Consider the following 25,406-nt stretch of genomic DNA (forward strand, 5'->3'; position numbering starts at 1 on the left):
CTGATTTTCTTCCTCCTCATCATAGGTGTCGATTTCCTGATGGAGCAGTCCAGATGGTTAAAGGTTTCATACTGTCTCCAGCCACTCATTCCCGTTAAATCCTAACACAACTGACACAGAAGAGACGATTTCGAGAACCAAACCCCGGCATCTTTCTTTCGGCTGTTCACATGTTCAGTATTAAGCTCCTGATTATCAGATTCGTGCTTGTTTCTTTAAGCTCACTAACAGTTCAAGAATGAGCATACAGTATTTATAGACATAAGACACATAACATGCACTCACATACACACACACACTCTCGCTCACAGAAAATGATTCGATATTATGTGTGTGTCAACATCTGTCGAGTTCAGTAAAGTACTATACAACAGGAAGGAGGAAGACGAGCAGGAAACAAATGGATAGTGTCACTCCTTCGAAAGTGGTCGAAAAGAAAGAGGTACACAGCAGCAAACAGCGTAAGCATACAACATATCCGCCCAATACTGAGGGGAAAAGGCTAAAGTCATTAGCATATATTTCACGTAGTCTACAGAATGTACACAAGCCCTGGAAATCTGTGCATGGCTCGGTCGTATTGGGCCAATCAGAAACCACCTGCACCGTCGGCGCCAGATGACGATTATAAAAGAAGCCGTGGCTACAGCATACAGATTCCCCTTTAAAAATGTCAAAGTAGACATGTGAAAACACATTTGTGGTGTAACTGTTTATATTAGTGTGTGGATATCTATATATATAGAGAGAGAGAAATAATTTTCAAACATGACCGCAGACAGTCCTGAGGCGTGTTTTTTAGCCCTCGTTTTGTCCTTTAGAGCGTATAAATTAAAACACTGATAATAAAAACAAAGACGATGGCTGGGGGAAGATTTGGTTGGCGCATCCATCATACCATGAGCTTTTCGTTTTGTTTTAGCCACGCCCTTGATTCCCGGGAGTGGGCGTGGCTAATAAGCAGCAGCGTCGGCCCACTGACAGGTGGATGGGGTTCAAGTTGAAGGATTGGGGGCGGCAGAGGCAGCGTTGGCGTTCGGTCCACTGATGGCACCTGGATTGATTACAGATGATTACTAAAAGTGGTTGTGAGAACAGTCTTGGGGTTTCTGAGAGGCTGAGAGTGAAACGCTCACCTGTTGCAGCCGTGGCAGACTGGGCGGAGTTATCCACCTGGTTCTGAGCATGTGCAGGGATGAGTACGGAGGCCAGCGAGGGGTTACTGGACAACTCTGATCATTCAATGCAAAAGATATTAGTGTATCACTTTACAATAAGGTTCCAGTTGTTAACATTAGTGAACTGTATTAGTTAACATGAACTAACAATAATTTTTTTTTAAAGCATTAGAGAATTTATTAAAATCAAAATTTGTACCGGTTAATAATATGTAATGGACCTGAGCTAACATGAACTAACAAAGTTGTATTTTAACATTAAAGGGTTAGTTCACTCAAAAATGAAAATTATGTCATTAATGACTCACCCTCATGTCGTTCCAAGCCCGTAAGACCTCCGTTCATCTTCGGAACAGTTTAAGATATTTTAGATTTAGTCTGAGAGCTTTCTGTTCCTCCATTGAAAGTCAATGGACGGCATACTGTTCACGTCCAGAAAGGCAATACAGACATCATCGAATAAAGTCGTTATTTGTTTACTTTTTGCGCACAAAAAGTATTCTCGTCGCTTGATAAACTTAAGATTGAGCCACTGATGTCACATGGACTACTTTGATGATGTCTATATTGCCTTTCTGGAAGTGAACAGTATGCCGTCCATTGACTTTCAATGGAGGAACAAAAAGCTCTCGGACTAAATCTAAAATATCTTAAACTGTGTTCCGAAGATGAACGGAGGTCTTACGGGCTTGGAACGACATGAGGGTGAGTCATTAATGACATCATTTTCATTTTTGGGTGAACTAACCCTTTAATACATACTGTAACAAATGTATTGTTAGCTCATTTTAGTTAATGCCTTAACTTAAGTTAACTAATGGGACCCTGTTGTAAAGTGTTAGCGATATTAGTGTTAAAAAGATATAATTATGAAAGTACAACCACATTTAAACTACGTTCTTTTAAAAAAAAGAATAGTTATTCATCAAGGACGCATTAAATTGATAAAAAGTGGCATTAAAGACCGTTATAATGTTATAAAAGATTTTGTTTTTAAATGCTGATCTTTTGATGTTTCTATTCATCAAAGAATCCTGCCTGTTTTATTGACGTCTCTGCGGCTGAAACACTTTTTTTTATTTTTCGTTCTGTAACGTAGTAAAAAGAAAGGAATTGATCGCGTACACACACTCGCTTGAACTGAGGTGCTACGGTGACCTCTCGCTCGCGCCACATTAAAGAGCACCAAAACTGTATTTATTGTTTGAATTTTGTGATAAAATGGACAGAATTTGAAAACTGAGACTTTGTTTCATATCAAAAGTAGCAAAGCACAAAGCTTATTGCGATTTATTGGACAAACATTCATTATGAAACCTGAAAAGTGACAAACTGTTCAAATTTCTCTTCGTCTAGCCTATATATGCTTGTCCTGTACGTTCGTGAATAAAAATGAAAATGTGGAGAAAAAAAAAACAAAGCCTAATAAATGGCTTATTATCACTAAAATACGAAAATTAAAATGACAGGTAATAATAGATTATGACGGAGTTTTTACTACCCTGTCCGTCAAAATGACTTGACAATGCGGAAGTCTAACCCGATTTGCGCTGCTCTAGGTAGATTGTGTTGGTCATTATGGAAATGATCTTTTCCGTTTGTGCTTGTGTTCTTTAATTTGCGCGTCAGTAGATCACAAGCAGAACTTTCCACTCCCATCTGCACTTTTTTTGGAATCGCACTCTCATGCTAATTTGCCTTGTTTAGTAAATCTCTCCATTAACGCGGTGCACTAAATGCTTCCTCAGGAGACAAGACAAAAGCCCCCCCAAACTGAAATTATGCCTTTTAAATTTATTTATATATATAATTCGAATATTAGTAAGTATAAAAATATAATTTAGTTTTTCAGCCAATTTGACAGCCCTAATGACTTGTGTTAACAAGTTTTGGTCAATTTATAAACGGATATTGTGAAAGAGAACCGAACCAAGAAGAAAATGCAACATTGTAACAATTTCGGTACAAAGCAAACGATCTACAGGTCTGAAAACATGAACCTGCTGTGCATCTGTGTGCCACATACCCTGTGTGGTGAAATTAAACAACACGGGCCGCTCTCGTCCATTCGGGAGCTTGAGGATGGGCTCACGGAGCTCGTCGAAGAAAGTGTGAGCGCAGGCCTCGAGAGGAGTGAATCGGGCTGTAGGCGTGTACTCCAACAATCGGGAACACAAGGCTATTGCCTCCGGAGGGGTCCGAGGCCGGAAAACCTAACATACGGACAACAACACAGGTTTTTTAGTGCTATATACACACAAATGTACAATAATATACACTTCTGACTGTCAAAAGTACTATTTTTGATGTAAATCTAGGTTTAAATAAGTCACAAGAGAGCAATTAAAGTTAAAAGGCAATAGTAATTTTATAAGCCATTATAAGAAGGGTAGAAATCAAAGCCTAGAATTAAACCAAGGAGAAAAGAGAAGGATAAAAGCATGAAGCACATGGAAACACTCGTGCTTACCTTAGTCCACGGGTGCGCCTTTATCTGTGGAAACTTGAATTCAGTGTAATTTGGGTTCATCTCTCGAATCTGCTCTCGTGTTGGAGTTCCCAGCACCTGGAGGAAACAAGTTTTCTTACTCTGTCCAAATCAACACTGGACTGACCTCAGCTGAAAAATGACACTATTTTCTCTTCTCTTTTTCTTCCTGTTATCCCTGTGAAGCTGCTTTGAAACAATCTGTATTGAATAAAGCGCTATAGAAATAAAGGTGATGTGACTTGAGAGTTCACACTGCAACAACAATTATATAAGATACAGAGGAACGAAATCATTAGAATCACTTTCAGAGCAATTTATTTCCAGCTGATGAATGATATGTGTGGATGCTATTATAGTTATCTTCATAGCAGTGTTATTTTACTATTAATAATACACTATTATAGTAAGTTTTTATTTTTACTTTAGTCAAAGTTTTAGTAATTTTGTTGTTTTGCTGTTTTTTTTAATAGATTTCTATTTATTAATTTTTTATTTCAGTTTTAGGTTTAGTCATTTTAGTACTTTAACTTATTTTATTTCAGTTAGCTGCTGAAGAGGCAGCTCTCATTTTCATTAAGTTTAGGATTTTTCATATACTATTTTTTTTTTTTTTTAATTTCAATTATTGAAAAAAAATTTAAAATAGATTTCAATGTAGTTTTTGTTAAGGATATCATTCAGGCCTTTAGCTGCATGAAATTAGTCTTTTTAAACGGTACACTGAGGATTCTGCTGTAAATTAGGAGAAAGTTCCTTAAAAAAAGAAATGTAACTTCACTTTGTGTTACTCAAACACTAACAATCTCTAAGAGAAGTGAATAATGTGATTTAACAGACTCTTCAGTTCAGCAATAACAAAAGTTGAAGCAATCAAAATGTTATTTATGAAAACTCCCATGCAACACACACACTTCCACACCTTGATGATTTCAACGAGCTGATCGACACCGCTGTCGCCAGGAAAAATCGGCTGTCCAAGCAGCAGCTCGGCCAGTACGCAACCAGCCGACCAAATGTCTGTATAGAAAAACAAAAAGAATAAACACTGAATATTACAGCAAATAATTTGATCCCATTTCTTTAGCATGTCTCAGTGTGTTATTGAGCTCTTTATACATTACACAAAAACTATGTTGGAGGTGTGATTTAACTGATACAATATCCCTTGTTGATGCATGCAATTTTAACCATGCAAATATCTAAATTAATCTCTGAATCATCACTGAAGATATCTGAAGAAATAAATGGTCAAATTTTTGAAAGAAATTAATACTTTAATTCAGCAATATGAATTAAATTGATCAAAAGGGACAGTAAAGAAATTTATAATGTAACAAACATTTACATTTTTAAAAACTGCTGTTATTTTGAACTCTCTATTCATCAAATAATCCTGAAAAAAAAACATTTTTTCAAAGTTTCCACAAAAATATTAAGCAGCGCAACTGTTTTCAACAATAATAAGAAACGTTTCGTGAGCATCAAATCATCATATTAGAATGATTTCTGAAGGATCATGTGACACTGAAGACTGGAGTAATGATGCTGAAAATTCAGCTTTGATATCACAGGAATAAACTACCTTTAAAATATAAATAGTAATAGTAATATTTCACAATATTACTGTTTTACTGTATTTTTGATCAAATAAAGGCAGCCTTGGTTTGCATATGAGATATTTTTGACGTCACAAAGACACTATGATTTACTCAATGTAACACTCAAGTTTATATAATGACTGCTTTAATGTGATATATAACAGTACAGGATTTTGTGTGATACTGAATATCTTTGTTTTAAAATTTCTTTTAGTACAACTTTGCCGATGGTGTAGTTTAAAAAGAGTTTTAGGAGACAGAGAGCAGTCGGATACCTTACCTATGCTGGAAGTGTAGTCTGTGGCTCCGAAAATGAGCTCAGGGGCTCTGTAGTACCGCGAGCAGATGTAGGAAACATTAGGCTCACCACGCACCAGCTGCTTTGCACTGCAGGAGACGGACAAACGCGAGAGACATACGGAGAGAATCAGACCAGAAATTACACCAACAACAGTGTACATCAAAACAGCCATCATTATCATCATAAGAACAATAATCATAATCATTATTTATCACCATACACTAATTAACTAGAGCCAAATTTAGTTCACTACAGAGGATCTTTGAGCAGTTTACAGTAAAGTCAGACAGACTCTCTGTCTCCTAAAACTCAGATAAGAACGCTCAAAGTTATATGTGTCGGATTTGATCCGTGAAATAGTCACATTCGCACATGAGACATGTTCAGTTGCCGTGAAATTGCCAGATGAAGTTTTCCAGTAAAGCTACCACATCTGTTATTCACATAAGCAAAGTTTTTCTGTTTTAAACTGCTGCCATTCACACTCTGCCACCAAAAAAGCATCATGGGATGCTTTTAAACAGTATAGGAGTTGACATCGTGTATAACACATGTTGCATGATTTTCCTGCACTAACATCTCCATATAATCAATTTGTAAAGAAATATATATGTACACTATCGTTAAAAAACTTAGGGATCAGTACGATTTTATGTTTTGGAAAGGCGTTTCTTATGTTCAGCAAGGCTGCAATTATTTGATCAAAAATACAGTTCAAACATTATGAAATATTATTAAAATTTTCTATTTGAATATGTTTTAAAATGGGATCGAATGTGAATTTTCAGCATCATTACTCCAGTCTTCAGTGTCACATGATCCTTCAGAAATCATTCTAATATGATGATTTGATGATCAGTGTTGAAAACAGTTCATATTTTTGTAGAAACAGTGATTAAGATTCTTTGATGAACAGGAAGTTTATTAGTAGACAGCATTTATTTGAAATAGAAATCTCTTGTGACATTATAAATGTCTTTACTGTGACTTTTGATCAATTTAATGCGCCCTTGCTGAATAAAAGTATTTACTTTTTTTAATTTTTATTACTGACCCCAGACTTTTGAACAGTAATGTAAGCACGTTTTTATTTAATTTCAATCACCAAAAGGTTTTTAAGATCATGAGCATCAATACAGAACTTCAGTTAATGTCTCAACTATCTTGTTCTCAAGATCTCGGTATCAATAAGTGCTGTTAACTTTAGAGCATTGTCTCACCTTCCGAAGTCACAGAGTTTGAGTACAGCTGTCTCTGGGTCGAGCAGGAGGTTCTGCGGCTTGATGTCTCGATGGCAGATCCCATACGAGTGGATGTACGCCAAGCTGCGGAACAGCTGGTACATATATAGCTGAAAACACACATAATCAGTGACTTTAATACAACAGAACTTACAAGCTGAGTCAAATCTACAAATTAATCCACTGAAAGCTCAGAAATGAACTAAGATATGGCACAGAACCCCATGAAAACAGGAGAATCCACCTCATAAGACCTCTAAACCAGCAAGACCACCATGGTCGACCAAGCTACATCAGAAAGCCCATAGTTGACTGAATTCACTAACCACGTTTTGCAGTTTTGGTCCATGAGCAAGACCAGCACAAAACCAACTTAGAAAATCACACACCTTTAGATTAGTGAATAATGTCAGACTCTGTTAACCCTCTGGTGCGTGGCGGTCAAAAATGACCACTTCTTTTTTATTACAATGAAATGAATGTACTATATTTTAGTTAGTTTAATTAGGGGACTTTTTGGTACTAAATTATATTTATGCTGTAGTAACTTTAGTAAAGTAGTCACTTTTTGAGCATAGACCTGAAAATTTAATTTCCAACTTAAACTGTCGTAAATCTTGAAAGCTTTAGAGCACAGACTTAAGTTTGATTTCTTTTCAAAGATGACACTTGGCAAATTATTGCTGAAGTGAAAAAAGTTTTAAAAATGTAACTTTTTACGTTTAATATGAAAAAAAAATGCACAAAAAAAAAATTATTTTCAATTTTTATATGAAATATTGATTTTCAAAAACACGTTTTTACTCTAAAACTGCATTCAAATCAAAGCTGTAAATCTAAACAAGTTGTGCTCCAAATATGAGCTTGAGATCTCAAAAAAATAGCTTTCAGTAAGATTTTGTTTGGGCGCAGTATACCAAAAGTTTTCAATAGATTAAATTCGTCTCTCATTCATTTCCAATGCGCTCATTTATGCCCGCGAGGAGTACAAGTGTGACAATTTTTTTCAGGACCATTTAATATTTTCGATTAATTTCCATAAATTTTATTATTTTGTGTGTGTTCACAAAGCAAGTGCCAAAACCTTTACCCAGTTTCGTACCATTCCGATGAAGTAAAAAAATTCTAAACAACAAAATGTAACAATTTTGGGTCAAAAATGCGAGAGATGTTACCTTCACATAGACCATGGGCAGATTCTGCTTGGCTCTGCTGTAGTGTCTAGCCACTCGGTACACGTTTTCAGGCACGTAGTCCATCACCAAATTCAGATACACCTCATCCTTCTGTGGATGTGAAGAAAAAGACAAGGGAGTGACAAAAGAAAGAGTGTTTGATATCTAGAAAACATCTTTATAGGTTGGTTATGGGTTACAAGCAGGGTCTGAAATGAACACCCACCAACTGTGGGAAAAACTGAACTGTCGCGGGTAACGCTGTAAAATCACTAGCCAATTTGCCGTGTTACTTAATGTTTACTTTGCTGGGGAAGTTCGAGTAAGCCAAATCTGCGCAGATTTAGCACAAATACTCAATTCGTGAGTCATCATGATAAATACAGCCTATTGCGAAGACATATCTGGCTTACTTGAACATGCCCGTCACTACGCAACAAATAACGGTGCGCTTGTTCATTTGCATTGAAGAAATAGCGAAGATTAAAAAGCATTTGGTTAACAGAAAAGACATGTTATTTTCCAACATCCTAGATTTTTGGATGTTCTTTGTACTGTATTGATCTGTCCACATAAAATACATTTTTTGGTGATGAGGATGAAAGAGGATCCTCATATATATATATATATCCTCATATATATGTTAATTTCAAACCCTGGTTACAAGCAATGATCAAAATAGATCTACAGTCTCAGGTGTGTGTTTACTAGCTATATTATGTTACGTTACGTTATGTTACATTACATTACATTACACACACACACACACACACACACATATATATATATATATATATATATGTATATATAATGTACACTACCGTTCAAAAGACTGGGATCTGTAAAATTCTTTTCGTTTTCTTTGAAATAAATAAATACTTTTATTCAGCAAGGATGAATGAAAATTATCAAAAGTGACAGTAAAGACATTTATACAGTTCCAAAAGATTTCTATTTCTATTCATCAAAGAATTTATATCACTGGTCCCACAAAAATATGAAGTGTTTTCAACACTGATACTAATCAGAAATGTTTCTTGAGCAGCAAATCATCATATTAGAATGATTTCTGAAGGATCATGTGACTGAAAACTGGAGTAATGATGCTGAAAATTCAGCTTTACCATCACAGGAATACATTACATTTTAAATTGGTTGATCGTCTTGATTGTTCACAGGTGTTTCTTGTTAGTCATTAGTCTTGGTGTTTAAATAGCCCTAATGTTTCCATTGTACCTTGTCTAGATTTGTTTGAGTAACAGCTGTTGGTGATTCTCATGTAACCAAGTCAAATTCATGTTTTTTTGTCGTGTCCGTTCCGGTGTCCGTTGGTATCAGTATAGTGTTTTACTTTTATATTTGTTCATTTAATTTGTTTCTTGAATGCTTCAGTTAAATACACCTACTTTAGCTGAAAAAAAAGCACTGTTTATTTTGTATATTATATGTTGTGTATGTAATGTGTATCTTTTAATAACGAAGAAAATAATGACAAAGATTTTTATCTTCGCCACTTTGGCCTTAATGTCTGCCTTTTTTATTTGATATTTTACCTTGTAAGGCTGTTTTTAAAATAGGGACAATAGTATGGCTGTAATGCTCAGTCACTTGCAAAATAGTAAAACCAACATGAAAAAGAATTGTGATAAAATCGTGAATCGTGATTTTCTTGAAAAATATTGTGATATGATATTTTTGCCATATCGCCCACCCCTATATTCAAATTAAAAAGTTAATTTAAATTGTAATAATATTTCACAATATTACAGTTTTTTTTACAGTATTTTTGATCAAATAAATGCAGCCTAAAAAATAAAATAAAATGAAAAATATTACAGACCCCAAATTTTTGAACGGTAGTGTAATATTTCTCAACTTGGGGGACTTTCTAGGGAGAAAAGGAGGTCTGAGACTCATCACACATGAGACACATTGACTATTTAAACAGTCATGATTTCTCTCTCTTTCCCCCCAGAGACAAGAACTCCTTAATGTAGCTGGAAAATGAACCAGCCAAAGGCACTGAGCCATTTCCTACCTCGCAACTATGAGATCAGCTCTGCAATTGTCCTGTGATTGGCCGGGTGTTTTCTGAGATGTGCTGTGATTGGTTGTTCATGCACGCATACAAATAAAAGAGGCTGCTAAATCACAAATATTGATATCAAGGCTCCATGCTGGTTCTTTCATACAGGTGATAACTAAAGACAAGCGTTGTACACATTTTAAAATGTGATAATTTTAGAATTTATAAAACGAGGTATGCTATTGCTGCTGATTGGTCAATACAGCTTTCCAACCATGCCAAAATACATGAAATAGTAACAAAACTTCAGTAATACTAGCATACTGCATAATGTGTAGTATGTACTAGCCTATATACTAGTGGATATTATATTTTAAAATGTTTGTGAAACTGCAAAATATGCAATGATAAACTTTTCAAATGGTATTATGCAACTTTGCTGACAAAACTTTCAGATGTAACATGTTTGCACATATACACATGACAATAATTAGCTAAAATATGCATAAAGAAAATAATTATACCCCCATTAAGATTGATTGATTGACTGAACTATGTTCGAAAAAAAGATATGACACATTTTACGGAGCCCCTAAAGGGTCATGAGAAAAAATATATTTCAATGCTTTTGCGTTCTCTTGCAATTATATAGTTGGGTAATTATATTGTATATAATGAAGCAGTGATCAATATGCAGGGTATTGAAATTTTTGAACGCACACTCGCTTGTTACTTTCACTTTCTAATTCGCGATCTCGTGTACTCTTGTGTATAGCAGCGGTACTGCCCACACATTTCACAAGTTAAGAAGTCAATGTCAATGATGCTCAGGATCTGTTGTGCACCAAATCCTCCGCCATCGTCCTGTTAGTCATCTCTCCTTACTATCTTCATGTTATAACTAAAATCTAATGTAATGTAACAACTACCGCAGCAAGCCTGACCATGTCCCTTTAGGGCCTCTGTAGAATGCGTTATTAATTTTCCCTGCCTTTCTGAATTCGGAATCAGGCTTCGGCCACATCCCTTGTCCAATCAAGTATTAAATCAAGACATAGTTAGCGCTTGGAAAGTCAAGACAGGTGAATTGCATTGTGGAATGCAATAGCCGGTTGCAGACTGTCACTGCACATATTAGTTGCACACTACTGAGTTTAGGTTGCACTGCTGTTCTTGACTATAAGCTGGTGTGATAGTCAATATCCATGAACTTTGATTCAACTGCACCATTGCCAAGAGAGTAAAGAGGTATGTCAATGGGTGAGCGTTCTGTCTGGACAGAGTTACATAACTGAACTGATCCTGTTTCTGTGACACCAGGGGAGCCGTCGGGGCAAAGTCGCAACGGTCAGACACTATGTCACCATGCTGGAATGGAGGGTTAAACCAGTGAGAACAACCCTGCTCTCGCTGTCTGTCAACAAGACGGGCAAAGATACCAGCTTCACAGGCCATAAACATACATAACTGCGCACGTCTACAAATGCAGACATGAATGCTAAATCAACACGTTAATGTAAGCCTTGCTGTGGTGGTAACAAATCTCAGTACTCAAGAGGGCATTAGAGTTTCCTTCAAATTGCAGCAATATTTGTTGAGTTGTGATTCTTAACCAGTAAGATTTACCACAAAACTTATTATCATCAATACTGAAAACAGTTGTGCTGATTCACGTTTTGCAGAATTTTTTTTCCAGGATTCATAGATGAATATAAGGTTCAAATTAACATTTATTTGAAGTAGATTTTTTTTTTTTACTATTCACTATTTCACAGCCACTTTTGATCAAGGTAATGCATCCTCGCTGGACAAAAGTTTTAATTTAAACGGTCTTTAATTGCAACAAAAAAATTATATACCATCCGACCATGCAAACTAGAGCATTTTGTGCAAAAGCATCTGTTACTAGCAAAGTGCCCATATCCTCAAACAAATAAACACATGGTACAAGAAAATATGACCAGACTTCATTGTTTCAAGGCACTATTTGTGTCCTGAATTAGAACACTGGTGTAAAATGTAAAACTTTCTGTACCGTTTCTTTTACACATAGAGAAAGATAATGTCTTCCTTTCTGTCTGTTACAAAAAATAAGCCCTGCTGTTGTGTGCGAGGATAACTCAAGAGTAACCGAATACCCAACGGCCTCTCATATGTGCATCGGTGTGTACGTGCGTCTTAAGGTTAGGCGACTGATATTTTGTGAACTGAACACGTTTACAGGGGGATAAACAAGGCTTGTAATGATGCTGAAAATTCAACTTTGCCTCACAGGAATGAATTACATTTTAAATTGAATTCAAATAGAAAAGGGTTATTTTAGATTGTAATAATATTTCACAATATATCTAAAAAAAAATATCTTACTGACCCAAAACTTTTAAATACTGTGGTGTATTTTTATACAAATAATATATATATATATATATATATATATATATATATATATATATATATATATATATATATATATATATAAAGTTTGCCAAAAAAGTTGCCAAAAATAAGTTTATTATATTAATGAGGCAGTTAAAAGATTGTTGAATGTTATATTGATAGCTAGTGGTTGAACTGGGTACTGCAGTCCAAATTCAAAATATTGGACAGAGTCGTTTCCCCGCCCCTCCTCCTCAGACTTGATGCTCATGTGGTGTTGCCAGATTGAGGGTACGCAACAGAAACGAGTGTAATTGACAATAGAAAGCGACAAGCCTTTCACTGCATTTAGCCATCTTCGTTCCACGACGGCACACGCACTGTCTGTGTGACGTAATTTTCGCCATCAGGAGGGTCCGTGGACGTCCACACCCTGTCCACGTGCTGCACAAGTTAAGTGACCGCGCGAAAGGTGCGCGTACAACAGCGCATCTGCGAGTGGCTTGAGCAGTTGAAAACAAACGCATCTTTCTACGGTCACGCCCAAAGCTGCTTCCCAATTCAGAGGCTGCATCATTCAAAGGATGCGGACTTTAAAGGAAACACCTACGAAGGTCATGATAGTCTGAACGAACATTGTTAAATGGGACGGCCTAGCTTACGGAGGACTGTTCTTGCCGCCTAGGAACTGTGGCAGCTGCCGTTGACCAGTGGCAGAAAGTTATATTAAACAGTCTGAAAACAAAACAGTGTTAACAAACTGTCTAAACATGTTTACCACGGTCCATTTCTGTATAAAATGTATAAACTACTTTTTTTTTTTTAATTTTTCATTAGATATTTGAGTTAGTTGAAATCTTATACCAATACGTTTAAGTCAAGTTTACGTTTAAAAGTGTAATTTAGTCAATTTCTCTCAAAAAAAATCCTATCGTCACTGGTGCGCAATGAATTCTGGGGTAGGCAAGGCCGTGAAGGATCCATCTGTTGTATCCTTCATTTTACGGGAAGCAAAGGACGTATTTGGAGGAGCCTTCGAACTGGGACAGCCTTCATTGAGCAACAGTGAGGCATTTGAATTGGCCTTCGAATTCAGCCATTGAAGGATGCAGCCTCTGAACTGGGAAAGAGCATTTGAAAGGCTCACGTGCTCAACTGTGTGCAAGACAGAGAGTCACAAAAATTGGGCTGCACACGGACGAGGTGTGCATACGGCTGAAGTATACTTTCAGCTAACACATATGTTTGCAAAGTTTTATTGCCATGGCATGGTCGGGTAGAATTTCGGCCCAGTTCGTTTGCAGGCTTCCATTACTGTTTTCTGCCAACTGGCAACCCTCGGTCTCGAAATACTATTGGTAAATTGGACCAAAATCACACAGACCAAAACAAACAACAGACATTCCGACACAGAACGCACATTTCAAAGCAGAATAACTGTTGCAGCATTTTTTTTCAGAGAAACAAGTATTTGAACTTAACATGTTTCCTACATCTCTGCAAACATAAGGTATTTTTATGCTTTAGTACAGTCAAAAAAATTACACAGAGCGCCTTTAAAAGAGCAAGTGAAAATCTAAACTTCTGGCGAAGGCCTGCAGAGAGAAAAGACATATATACTGTTAAACACTGCTTTAGTCACGGAAAGGCCCTTGATTGCTTTTCTGACTGATGTGACACTTCAATTGAATTCACTCAATCTAAAATGTGAAGGAAAACAAAAGTGTACGCGGATGAAAAGGACTCCCTTTACTCAGTAAAATCCTCATGTTTCACAACCACAATCATTTCCCAAACCACAAGCAATGCATGAGGCCGCAATCTATATTTATATATGAATGTGGCCCTCCTGACTGAAGTGGACGACCTCTGACATAAACTATGCATATATGAACGTGGTTAGGGTTAGGTTACATTGTGTGGTACCTTGATCTTCTTTCTCAGAAAAGGAAAGAAAAAAGAAGTGGTTGATTTTGGATGTCTGCAGCTTGTATAAATTGACTCGGTAAAAACTTACTCTCAGGTATGTAATGCAATAGTATTCTCGTTATACGATCTTGACAAGACTCTGATCCTATTTGTGTGATCTGTGTATAGATTATACATTAAAAGGGAAGGCTGAACTCTGTGAACTGTCTTCGACACACACACACACACACACACACACACACACACACACACACACACACACACACACACAATGTTCCTTTGGTTGGCTGAACAGGAGGCAGAACTTGTCATACAGTAAAAATAGGGCTGGTTTAACAGTTTATCTTTCCATCAATCAAAAGTTTCCTACTGAGCTTTCATTGGCCACTAGCCTGTGACAGGTTTTACCCCCGGGCTATCGCAGGATTACCCAGAAATCCCATACACAGGTCAACACTGCAGAGCCTGAGCAGCAAGTGCTGTAAATCTCAACAAAAATACCACCCTGCTGGCATAGCAAGTGTCTTCTGCTAAATATACTGTAAGATTGTGCATATTATTTATAGTTCTATTCATAAAATGATTTGAAGATAAATGACAAGGTTTTGTATATGTGCGTCGCACCATGAGAGGGACATTTCATTCAATTTGTTCATAACATAGTGGAGAATCTCATCAAACAAAAAAAAAAGAAACAAAAAAAGATTTAAAAATATTTCTTTATATGTTGAATAAAGAAATAAAATGGCATATTAGAATGATTTCTGAAGGATCATGTGACACTGAAGACTGGAGTAATGATGCTGAAAATTCAGCTTTAGCATCACAGAAATAAATTACATTTAAGTTTTAAAATATATTAAAAATGGAAACCAGTCATAACATTTCACAATATGACTGTTTTTTACTGTATTTTTTATCAAATAAATACATTATTGGTAAGCATAAGAGACTTCTATAAAAACTCTTTTAAAAAGTTATAATTATTCCAAACTTTTGACCGGTAGTATATATATATATATATATATATATATATATATATATATATATATATATATATATATATATATATATATATATATATATATATATATATATATAATTAATATTATTATTTATTTGATTGCATTTATTTTCAGGATTAAGCAATTAAAAATGTATATTTATAAAAATATACACATAAAAAAATGTGACATTTTATTACAAATAAATCACCACCATATTACCATGATATAAAAAATACTTTATAAATGTCATAATATATATAACTATGATATTACATTAATATTGACAAGATATACACATACTTTACAAATGTCATTATATAATTTTTTTTTACATTACATTAATGAAAATTAGATTTTTTTTCTGCATTACACTAATAATTGAGGGAGAACTGAAGTCACGATCCAAAAAATCTTAGTGGAACTAAAATAGGCTTAAATTTTATGTAAACTTTAAAATTTTAAAATACTTTATGTAAAATATAATTTCATATATATTTTTTATACTTTTTTGTTGTGTTGTGGTCCAAGCTGGAAGTAATGTGATTGGCTCTTGTCACTACGACGGTCCCATCAGCACCAAGCTTCAGACACGTGACGTCCTCTGTCAACCATGTTTACTTACTTTTTTTTTAAGTCATTATTAGCAACAGAGTACAAACTCTAAGTAGGAGAGTGTGAGTTTGCTGGTATCCAGAGTGTATTTTAGTGTGCAAGAGCCAACCCAGTGGGGCTCTGCTGCAGTCCCTCATTATACAGTCAGGTATCAGAATGCGATTCACTTAGGTTTGCACCATAGGAATAAATATCCCATGACCCAGAGCATTTGCTGGGAAACTACTGGGCCAGCATGTTTGTGGTATAGGGCACTTGATGGTGCTTAGAAAAATGGAGGGAAGAAAAGAAAAGTGGCACTCACTTTGTCTCCGCTGGAGTAGAAGAAGTACCGCAGACGTACAATGTTACAGTGATCCAACTTCCTCATGATCTGTAACTCACGATTCTGATTAAAAAAAAAGTATAGACAGAGAAAAAAGAAAAGAGTCATGAGAACTGACATCAACACAAGGCTAAATGGTAAGCAAATGTCACCCATATCACCACAAGGGTAAACGTTTGGCCTCACAAATCTGACGCACTTGGGCTCATCAGCATGTCTTTCCTAGAAAATCTGAGACACACAACCAACACATTCATACCTTAAACCTTTTATCCTGCAGCACCTTCTTTATGGCCACCAGCTCACCGGTGTCGCAAAGCTTCGCTTGATATACGACCCCAAACGAGCCGTTCCCGATGACCTTTGTGTCCGTGTAGCTGACCTCCTGAGGTCTGTCGGGACCCTGACCAGGGGTCGCGGCCACCGTTGTGACTTTACTGCCATCTTTATCTCCTAAGGAGAGAGAGAAAGTACAAAGTACCATGAATATTCCTTTGAAATTCACTGGTCTGTTTAACACAGCCACACAAGCTCTAGGTGTTAATATCCTCATTAATGTGTGTTCCTGCGCGTGTCAAAATACACCTGAGCTCATTTTCGAGTTAAACACATCCGCTTCACACCTCACCATGTTTTCACACCCCTGAGCAAGTGCTTGAGAACATGAAAATGAGGAATATGAGCATAAAATGGGGAAGTGTCCTCAATTATGCAGTAGAAAGATATTTTGAAACTCACCACTCACCTTTTTCTTCTCTGTGAATTTCCATTTCTATTAGGAGTATTTTTATCTCGATTACAAAACATTTTTTAAATGACCTTCCAATGTAGCAAAGGTCTGGTTTCTTGGTGTGAGCGTCTGCAGTCCAGTAATGGAAAACTGACTAAATAAAGTTTCATGAGTTTTAATTATGGAAAATTACTTTGTATAGCTAGCAAATGGGATCTTTAATTAGCACAATGAGAATTTTAATTGGAAACTAAAGCCAGATCATTGTTTAGAAAGTGATCTAGTCCAGGCCAAAGCTGAGGTCATGCAAACTAAATGTCCACTAGGAAATGACATCAGTGACCTTCTTTCACTTTTTATCACCATAAAGTCAAGATATTTTACATAAACCAATCACATTTCCATTAGCTACAATACCGTTACGTACGGTAATAGTACGATTTTTCAATGTTTTTGAAAGAAGTCTCTTATGCTCACCAAGACTGCATTTATTTGATCAAAATGTTGTAAGAAATATTATTACAATTTAAAATAACTGTTAATAACAGCATTTATTTGAAATATAAATATTTAGCAACATTATAAATGTGCTTACTGTCACTTTTGATCCATTTAATGCATCCTTGATTAATAAAAGTACTTTTTTTTCTTTTTTTTTTAACTTAACCCCAAACTTTTGAATGGTAGTGTACATTTACAAAGCAGCAGAATATGATTACATTCACAAACATTTTAATTATGCATGAGAATGATTCATTTTATGACCAAACAAACAAAGTTTATGTTTCTGAAAGGTGAGACAATCACATTTATGCTGTGTTTGAGTTTAGAGCAGACTCATTTCTGGAAAACGTATGGTAAGAGAAGCAATTTTGAATCTGTTCTTCAGTTTTTTGATAAACACACTCCCTACAGAAGGAAAGTACAAGGTTTTCCAAACAGGTTTCAAAGCATAGACAGTATCATGATTAACTGCAGATCTTCAAGGTCAGGAATGCTTTGGTGTTACAAAAATACTTTCAAAATAAAAGAAATAATTAGCAGGTGTTAAGGTGTTTAGCAGCCAGAGCGAACTTTTCCGGAAGGTTTGCTTTGGCAAGCTGTTTCAAACTCCCAAAACAAACTCCAGATGAAATTGGTTTCGGCCTGATTTTGTTTGAAATGATAATTTTGCTTTAAGTATATCTAAGCCTTAAAGCATTCCTATTAAATTTACAGCAAAACACAAGTTACTTTCTCAAATAAATAACACAAGTTCCTTGGTTTCCCATGTACTGAGTCCCATGTTGAGAGAAATCGTGAGTAAGTGCAGAGGTGGTGTGTGCGCTGTGTAAACATTATGCTATTGTAGTTCTAGATGTGAACATGCATCTACTCCTCTCACCAACACAAAAACAGATTCAGTATTCCTTAAAATGAATAAAAACAGTGAAATGTAAACTTAGAATACTGTATTATGCAATCATCCAAGGATTAAATATGTAAAATACAAATATACTTTATGTATTTATTCTCACTTTATTAAACAGTGCTTTTGCTGGTCCAATTCAACCATACCAAATAAGCAAAAATGACTTCACATTAGTGGTTAATTTGCATTTGCTTCAGCCTGTGGCTTATTCATTTCACTTTTCATGTGAAAGGGCCTTTAATTGGCCAAAAACAGAACTTTTTTTGTTATTAAAAAAACAATCAAGCAAGCCCAGCCCAGGTTAGAAAAATGTAACACAAAAGTAACCCAAGGCATTACTTTACATAAAGAGTAACTAAGTAATACAGCAAGTTACTTTTTAGGGAGTAACGCAATGTTGTAACGCATTACTTTTAAAAATAACTTTCCCCAACACTGCTGAATAGATCTGAAATGAACCACTGTGAACGAATCATTGAGTAGGCCCTGTGTGAGCTAAACAGATTTGTGAACAAAGCTAACATACAGCTCCAGGACACTTGAAATGTAGTATACTAGTAACACAGGCTACTTTTATGGTGCTTTTTGGAGCTTGGCAGATGTGCTGTGTGAGAAAATCTGCATTGTTGCAGTGAACAGGAAACAAATCTGCTGCATGTTTGCCAATGATCTGATTCTGAGCCAATTTAAGCTAAATACTATAATGATATGCGTGTGTTTGGCAGGTCAGGTGAGCCGTGGAGTAAAGTGCAGACCGAGCGCACGTTCAGCACGGGGAAATGTGATGAGTCAGAGGGCGTGAGCGTGAACACACACGCTCGCACGATGAGCTAATAAAGATCTGGGCTCCCAAACTTACGCAGCATGGAATTTTAATTGAGTCACGGCCCATTACTTTACCCAGATCATCTTCCCATCCTGCTCCTCTGACACCATCCAGCTCAGCAACTGACTAGTCATTTAGCAATTCAGATAAACCGAGGCATTTAATATAAGACACAGCTTAGCTTAATCCTCTCCCGTCTAAGAGACTTAGTTTTCATCATTACGGCTAGAACATTAACCACATTATCTCACATACAAAATGATTATCCCTCACCATCCGCAGTGATAAGAACAAATGAAAATGAATCGATCATGAATAAACATGAACTGATTATGAATATATAATGATTAGCTCTGCAGAATTTAAACACGGAAGTTTTACACATCAACCCTTACTTCTTAGTTTTGTTTATAATGAACATCAGGTTGGCCGTCATAATTAACTTAATAAACATAAAAACAGGCACATTTGTTGAATGCATTCAATGGCTTGTGGTTTGGGATGCGCTGATATATTAAAATCCTGGCTGATACCAATAAGCCTATATTTATTTTTATTTATGTTATGGCCGATAAATACTGATAAATGGCTAATATTAAAAATTCTATGATTTTCCATTACTAAATTGAAAATAACACTTAAAACTAAAACAATTCATTGCACAATTAATTATTCAATATCTGATACCAATATGTCAATCTATTCTTTTTTGTCCACTTTAATTTTTTTGAAAGTACATAATATATTTTAATGTTAACAATATATTAATGATCAACACCACTACAATTGCCTCAATGAACAGACTTCCATCCCCCACAGGCTCGTTTTCATACACATTAAATAGACATCTATCCTAAGAATGTCTATATCTCTTAATAGGATTAAAGGCCTAATTTGCTTTGACAGGTTCACAGTATTTTCTTTAATATGAGCTATGAAATGCAATTTCACGGCTATAATGAATGGCCTGCTGCTGTTCTCTGACATGCATGTCTAGACAGACTATTTGCCGCATGACAGTAATGAGAATGTCACATGGTCAGGTGTAGCCCCTCTTTAGGACACACCCTGTGGAGGAAGGCATGCTGCCTCAGGCCTGGGCGTTGCTAATGGCAGCAGGATGAGTCAGCTGGTGAAGCTGACGCTGCGAGTCATTTGCTGTCAGCTGATTAGATCAATGCCAAGCACCACCGGTACATACTCTCACATACATGCACAATATTCAAAATGCAACGCCCCAAATATCAAAAGCAAAAAATAAATGATATTTTGTATACACAAAATGAAGACTATTTCATTATTTGGCTATTTTTTTATATTTAAATTTAAATAATTTACATTAATTATATTAAATTATATTCAAGCCCAATTACGGACCATTTATAAATATATACACTACAGTTCAAAAGTTTGTAGTTAGTAACATTTGTTTTTAATGGTATTAAAGTTTATTATGCTAAGCAATGTTGAATTTATTTGATCAAAAATACAATCAAATTTTGTTTTGGAGCTTTCCTATAATAGGTTTTCATATACAGTATAGGTTTTCATATACAGTATCCAAGTTAAAAAATTTAACTTTCTCATAATGTTCATTGCAGTATCAACCAATTTCTCAGAGTCTGAAAATGGATCGTCCAAAGATCCGATCTCTCTAAACCTATCCTTTCGCAGCCTACTCTGCTCTGATTGGTCAGATGGCCAAGTCTGTTGTGATTGGTCTACTCTGCTCTGATTGGTCAGATGGCCCAGTCTGTTGTGATTGGTCTTCTCTGCTCTGATTGGTCAGACGGACTAGTCTGTTGTGATTGGTCAGATGGCCCAGTCTGTTGTGATTGGTCTTCTCTGCTCTGATTGGTCAGACGGACTAGTCTGTTGTGATTGGTCAGATGGCCCAGTCTGTTGTTATTGGTGTAATCTGCTCTGATTGGTCAGATGGACTAGTCTGTTGTGATTGGTCAGACGGACGGGTCTGTTGTGATTGGTCTACTCTGCTCTGATTGGTCAGATGGACTAGTCTGTTGTGATTGGTCAGACGGACGGGTCTGTTGTGATTGTTCTGCTCTGATTGGTCAGGTGGCCCAGCCTGTTGTGATTGGTCTACTATGCTCTGATTGGTCAGATGGCCCAGTCTGTTGTGATTGGTCTACTCTGCTCTGATTGGTCAGATGGCCCAGTCTGTTGTGATTGGTCTTCTCTGCTCTGATTGGTCAGACGGACTAGTCTGTTGTGATTGGTCAGATGGCCCAGTCTGTTGTGATTGGTCTTCTCTGCTCTGATTGGTCAGACGGACTAGTCTGTTGTGATTGGTCAGATGGCCCAGTCTGTTGTTATTGGTGTAATCTGCTCTGATTGGTCAGATGGACTAGTCTGTTGTGATTGGTCAGACGGACGGGTCTGTTGTGATTGGTCTACTCTGCTCTGATTGGTCAGACAGACTAGTCTGTTATGATTGGTCTACTCTGCTCTGATTGGTCAGATGGACTAGTCTGTTGTGATTGGTCAGACTGACAGGTCTGTTGTGATTGGTCAGATGGACGGGTCTGTTGTGATTGGTCTACTCTACTCTGATTGGTCAGATGGCCCAGTCTGTTGTGATTGGTCTACTCGGCTCTGATTGGTCAGACGGACGGGTCTGTTGTGATTGGTCAGATTGGTCAGACGTGTTGGAAATAAAACGCCTATTACCATATCTGAATTTCAGCTCCAGAGGCTTCTTCAGCGCTTCATAAACAGTGATAAGAACAGTAACGATGGCGTCAGTTTTACTGTATCAATTCCAGCCCGAGTCCTCATGCTTTTGAAGTGCATGCAAAGTGGATTCGCATCATGTCGACAATTTCAACCAAACTCTTACAGGCCTCAGCAGCAACTACAGAGTTTAAGGGCGGGGCAAAGTACTGTAGACGACGTTGTTCGCGGGCAGCCAATGAAGACCATAGATGGCATTACAATGCTACGTAGGTATCTAACAGGAAGAACTGCTGATGACTCGTTTCAGAGGGTCAGAATCGATAATTTATTTTAAGAGACACTAACTTTATGTTGTACACTTTGATCTTTAAAACTTTGCAGACCTTTTACATTCACAAATAGCTATATTACACTCTGCATAAAAGGTAATATTTTAAAAAAGCTTAATAGGAGCACTTTAAAATGAAAAGTTTCTCAAAAAAAATTTGTTTTCACAGCAATGCCATAGAACTGGTTTTCGTTCCCAAAAAAAAAAAACAGTGAACAGTTTTCAAAATAACCATTTTTTTCTTGATGTGAAGAACATTTTAATAATCTAAAGAACTTTTTTCCACTATAAAGAACCTTTAGTGGAATGAAAATGTTCCATGGGTGATAAAGGTTATTTATGGATCCACTGAAGCCACTAAAGTGCTTTTTTTAAAGTGTGCATATTGTGTTAAGAAAAATACAAGCTGCACTGAGTTTCCATTATAGCAGAGCACCATTACACCGACAGGGATGTGTTAAGTGCTGGACAAAGTGTCAGTCCACGTGTCCTCCCCTATTGTGACACTACTGTAGGTAGGCTGTGGAGACATTTGGAAAAGGGATAGAGTCAGAGGTGAGTCACACACATCTCTCTGATCCTCCTTTCCTTAGGCGCACAGTGGTGAGATACACATCATTAGTGCAGGAAATGAGTGATCCAGCTGGGATGAGGCTCAGGAGACGGGCCTGTCAATCAAACCCCGGGGGCACGAGTTCAAAGAGTGAAAATGGACATCTGTACAGCTCGTGCAGCTATGCAAACCTCATCCAGCTAGAAAGTAAGTGAGATATCAAGCTATATAGTAGTAAGCTATGCCTCAAGACATTCATGGATGTCTAAATCAATACCTATTTCAATGATCTCAGGGCACTAAAACAAGCCATGAGCTCATCTTCCATGTTAAAACAATGAATCAATCCAGCTAATGACAGCCCTCAAATGACAGATCTATGTGGTCACAGGAATATTCAGATTAATTTCAGAATAGGATTACATATGTGTCATGTAATTGTGCCAACCAAACCCAAATAATAACAACTAATAACCCTGAATCAGTGCTGACATGATGTGTATATGACAAAATTCTGATTAATATCTAGAAATTCTTGTGCAAGTAAACAGTCATTGTCTATGCTGGGCACTGCAATCTCCCTGCTATAAAACTACTGAGCTGTGCAATGATGCCCAGGCAGGGTGCTTCCTTAATGCACAATGCAGCAAATGTATTTCCATTGAGTAGATCTGATAATAAGAGACAGGACCTGACCCATCCCTTGAGATCCAGGCAGCACTACATTAGGGGATAGATTACATGACAGATGCTCACAAACTGTACATCATACACATCACCAATTGAGCATTTCTTGTGTTTCTAATGGTGTTTGGCTGAGAAAGATTATGATATGAGATACAGAGGAGATGATAATACTTACTGCTGACTTTCATGTTGCCAAAGGCTGAAGGCTGCGGCACTGGCTTGCAGCTCTCCGCAAATGAGGTGGTCCTAGGCCGGCCTGACATCTCCAAGATCCCCTTACTCTTTAACCACGATCCTTATAGGCTCCTTTAACACAAGAGTAAATGTCTGGATCCCCCCCCAAAAAAGCTTCTGTTTGCGCAAATGAAGGACAACTCCAGTGTAGCTCTTCTAATGCAATGAATTCAGAGGTGATCAGAGAGATAAAGATATCCGTTCTTTAATACGCCGTTTAAAACACTGCACAAAACAAATGTTACAAAATAGTCCCCGTCTTAGAGTTGCCGATGATAAAGTCACAGGAAAATGTCTATGGAAAGGCAAAATCACATTGTCTTGAACACACATTCAGCCTATCTCAGCTCATATATCGGCATATCCAGAGCACAGACCTGTTATCTCGCATGCGCATATGTTAAATCTACCGGGATCAGATAAACTTACTCGATTATAGTTTATCTTTCACTTTATATGCTGCAGATGTTACCGGCGTGTATCGGATAAAGCTGACACCGAGACTTGCCATGACCGCATCAGTCCTTGAATAATGATCTAGATCCGATAAAACGCAAATTATTCAGGCTTCTTTCTTCTGAATGATAGGACGGGTGTCGCTAGCTTTTTCTTGAGCCCTCAAAGAAAAAAGAAAATCCCTGATGAAGATGTTCCCTTTCGACTAACACAGCCGCGGATGCCTCCTGTTACCGATGAGATTCGTGAAAGAATCATTCATGCGAGTCGGATCTTTTAAAATGAATCGAATCTGGTCAGACTGGTCGGAGTCGGTTTCGAGTCAACTGATAGTTAGGCTTTTCGAAGATTTGACTAAAAAGACATTGTAAGTCACTAGCCAAATATCGACAAATAAAACGTACTGGAAATACGTTTATGATGGGCTGTTTCACATAAAATGTAAATAAATGTTCAGGATTTTTAATGTAAAAGCAAATTATATATTCTAACCTAAATAAGAATGTTTTATGAGTTGGATAATTGTTGCAAACTGACTTAACTGCGATTAAAACTTAAACCTTAATCGAAAAAAAGTGTATAATGTGCGTTTAAATATGGCTTACACCCGAATGTCAAGGACCACGTGGTGGCGTAATTTCGTAATGATGTAAAAGAATCCCTGAATTCGTCTTCGGAAATAAACTGTTCAAAAGAACCGATTCTCTGAAATGAGTCGGACTTGACTTCCCATCACTGCCTCCTAGCGGAAAGTAAAGGATAACGCAGTTGTCTCTCTCTTGCATACTACTAGTATACTACTCATACTACTTTTACCACATCTTTCTATGGCAGCTAGAAATAGTAAGAGTAGTATGTATGTATGCGGTTCTCTAACCGGTTCCTCTCTCTCTCTCTCTATTCAATTCAGAAAGCTTTATTGGCATGACAAAAAATACATTTTGTATTGCCAAAGCATTGATGATTTAGAACATCTGAACATTAAGTAAAGCATTAGTAGAAAATAATAGTAAAAAAACTAAATAAAAAGACAATATTATATACACATGGCTAGATATAGCAAATAATAATAATAATAATAATAATAATAATAATAATAACAAAAACAACTTAGAATTCAAACATTATATACGTGTGTTGTCCTAATGGGGGGTTGGTTTTGGTCTGTGAGAGTGTGTTTATTGGTTGTTTGTTTCCTGGTTCTTGTTGTCCCTCAGGAGAAGGCAAG

At 36.7% G+C, this 25,406-nt stretch overlaps 1 protein-coding gene across 1 annotated transcript; it reads right to left on the minus strand.

Annotated features, from left to right (window-relative positions):
• Nucleotides 1-700: 700 nt before the first annotated feature.
• On the minus strand, nt 701-23,794 carry gsk3bb (glycogen synthase kinase 3 beta-b). Its single transcript, XM_081362146.1, has 11 exons — nt 23,664-23,794; nt 16,519-16,712; nt 16,239-16,322; nt 7,985-8,095; nt 6,789-6,919; nt 5,548-5,654; nt 4,589-4,686; nt 3,649-3,744; nt 3,205-3,391; nt 1,137-1,232; nt 701-1,054 (listed from the first exon to the last, which is right to left on the minus strand). Exons 1-11 carry the CDS (start codon nt 23,749-23,751, stop codon nt 996-998), a joined length of 1,251 nt encoding a protein of 416 aa, XP_081218272.1. The 5' UTR covers nt 23,752-23,794; the 3' UTR covers nt 701-995.
• Between the last annotated feature and the right edge of the window lie 1,612 nt (nt 23,795-25,406).

Source organism: Scardinius erythrophthalmus (genome assembly GCF_964197995.2).
Source record: "Scardinius erythrophthalmus genome assembly, chromosome: 3".
Classification (NCBI taxonomy): Eukaryota; Metazoa; Chordata; class Actinopteri; order Cypriniformes; family Leuciscidae; genus Scardinius; species Scardinius erythrophthalmus.

Coding starts and splice junctions, on each gene's coding strand:
- gsk3bb (XM_081362146.1), bottom strand. CDS start 23,751: ATGTCAGGCCGGCCTAGGACCACCTCATTTGCGGAGAGCTGCAAGCCA. Junction 16,713..23,663: donor TGGCAACATGAAAGTCAGCA/GTAAGTATTATC, acceptor CTCTCTCCTTAG/GAGATAAAGATGGCAGTAAA. Junction 8,096..16,238: donor TCTACTCCAGCGGAGACAAA/GTGAGTGCCACT, acceptor TCACATCCACAG/AAGGATGAGGTGTATCTGAA.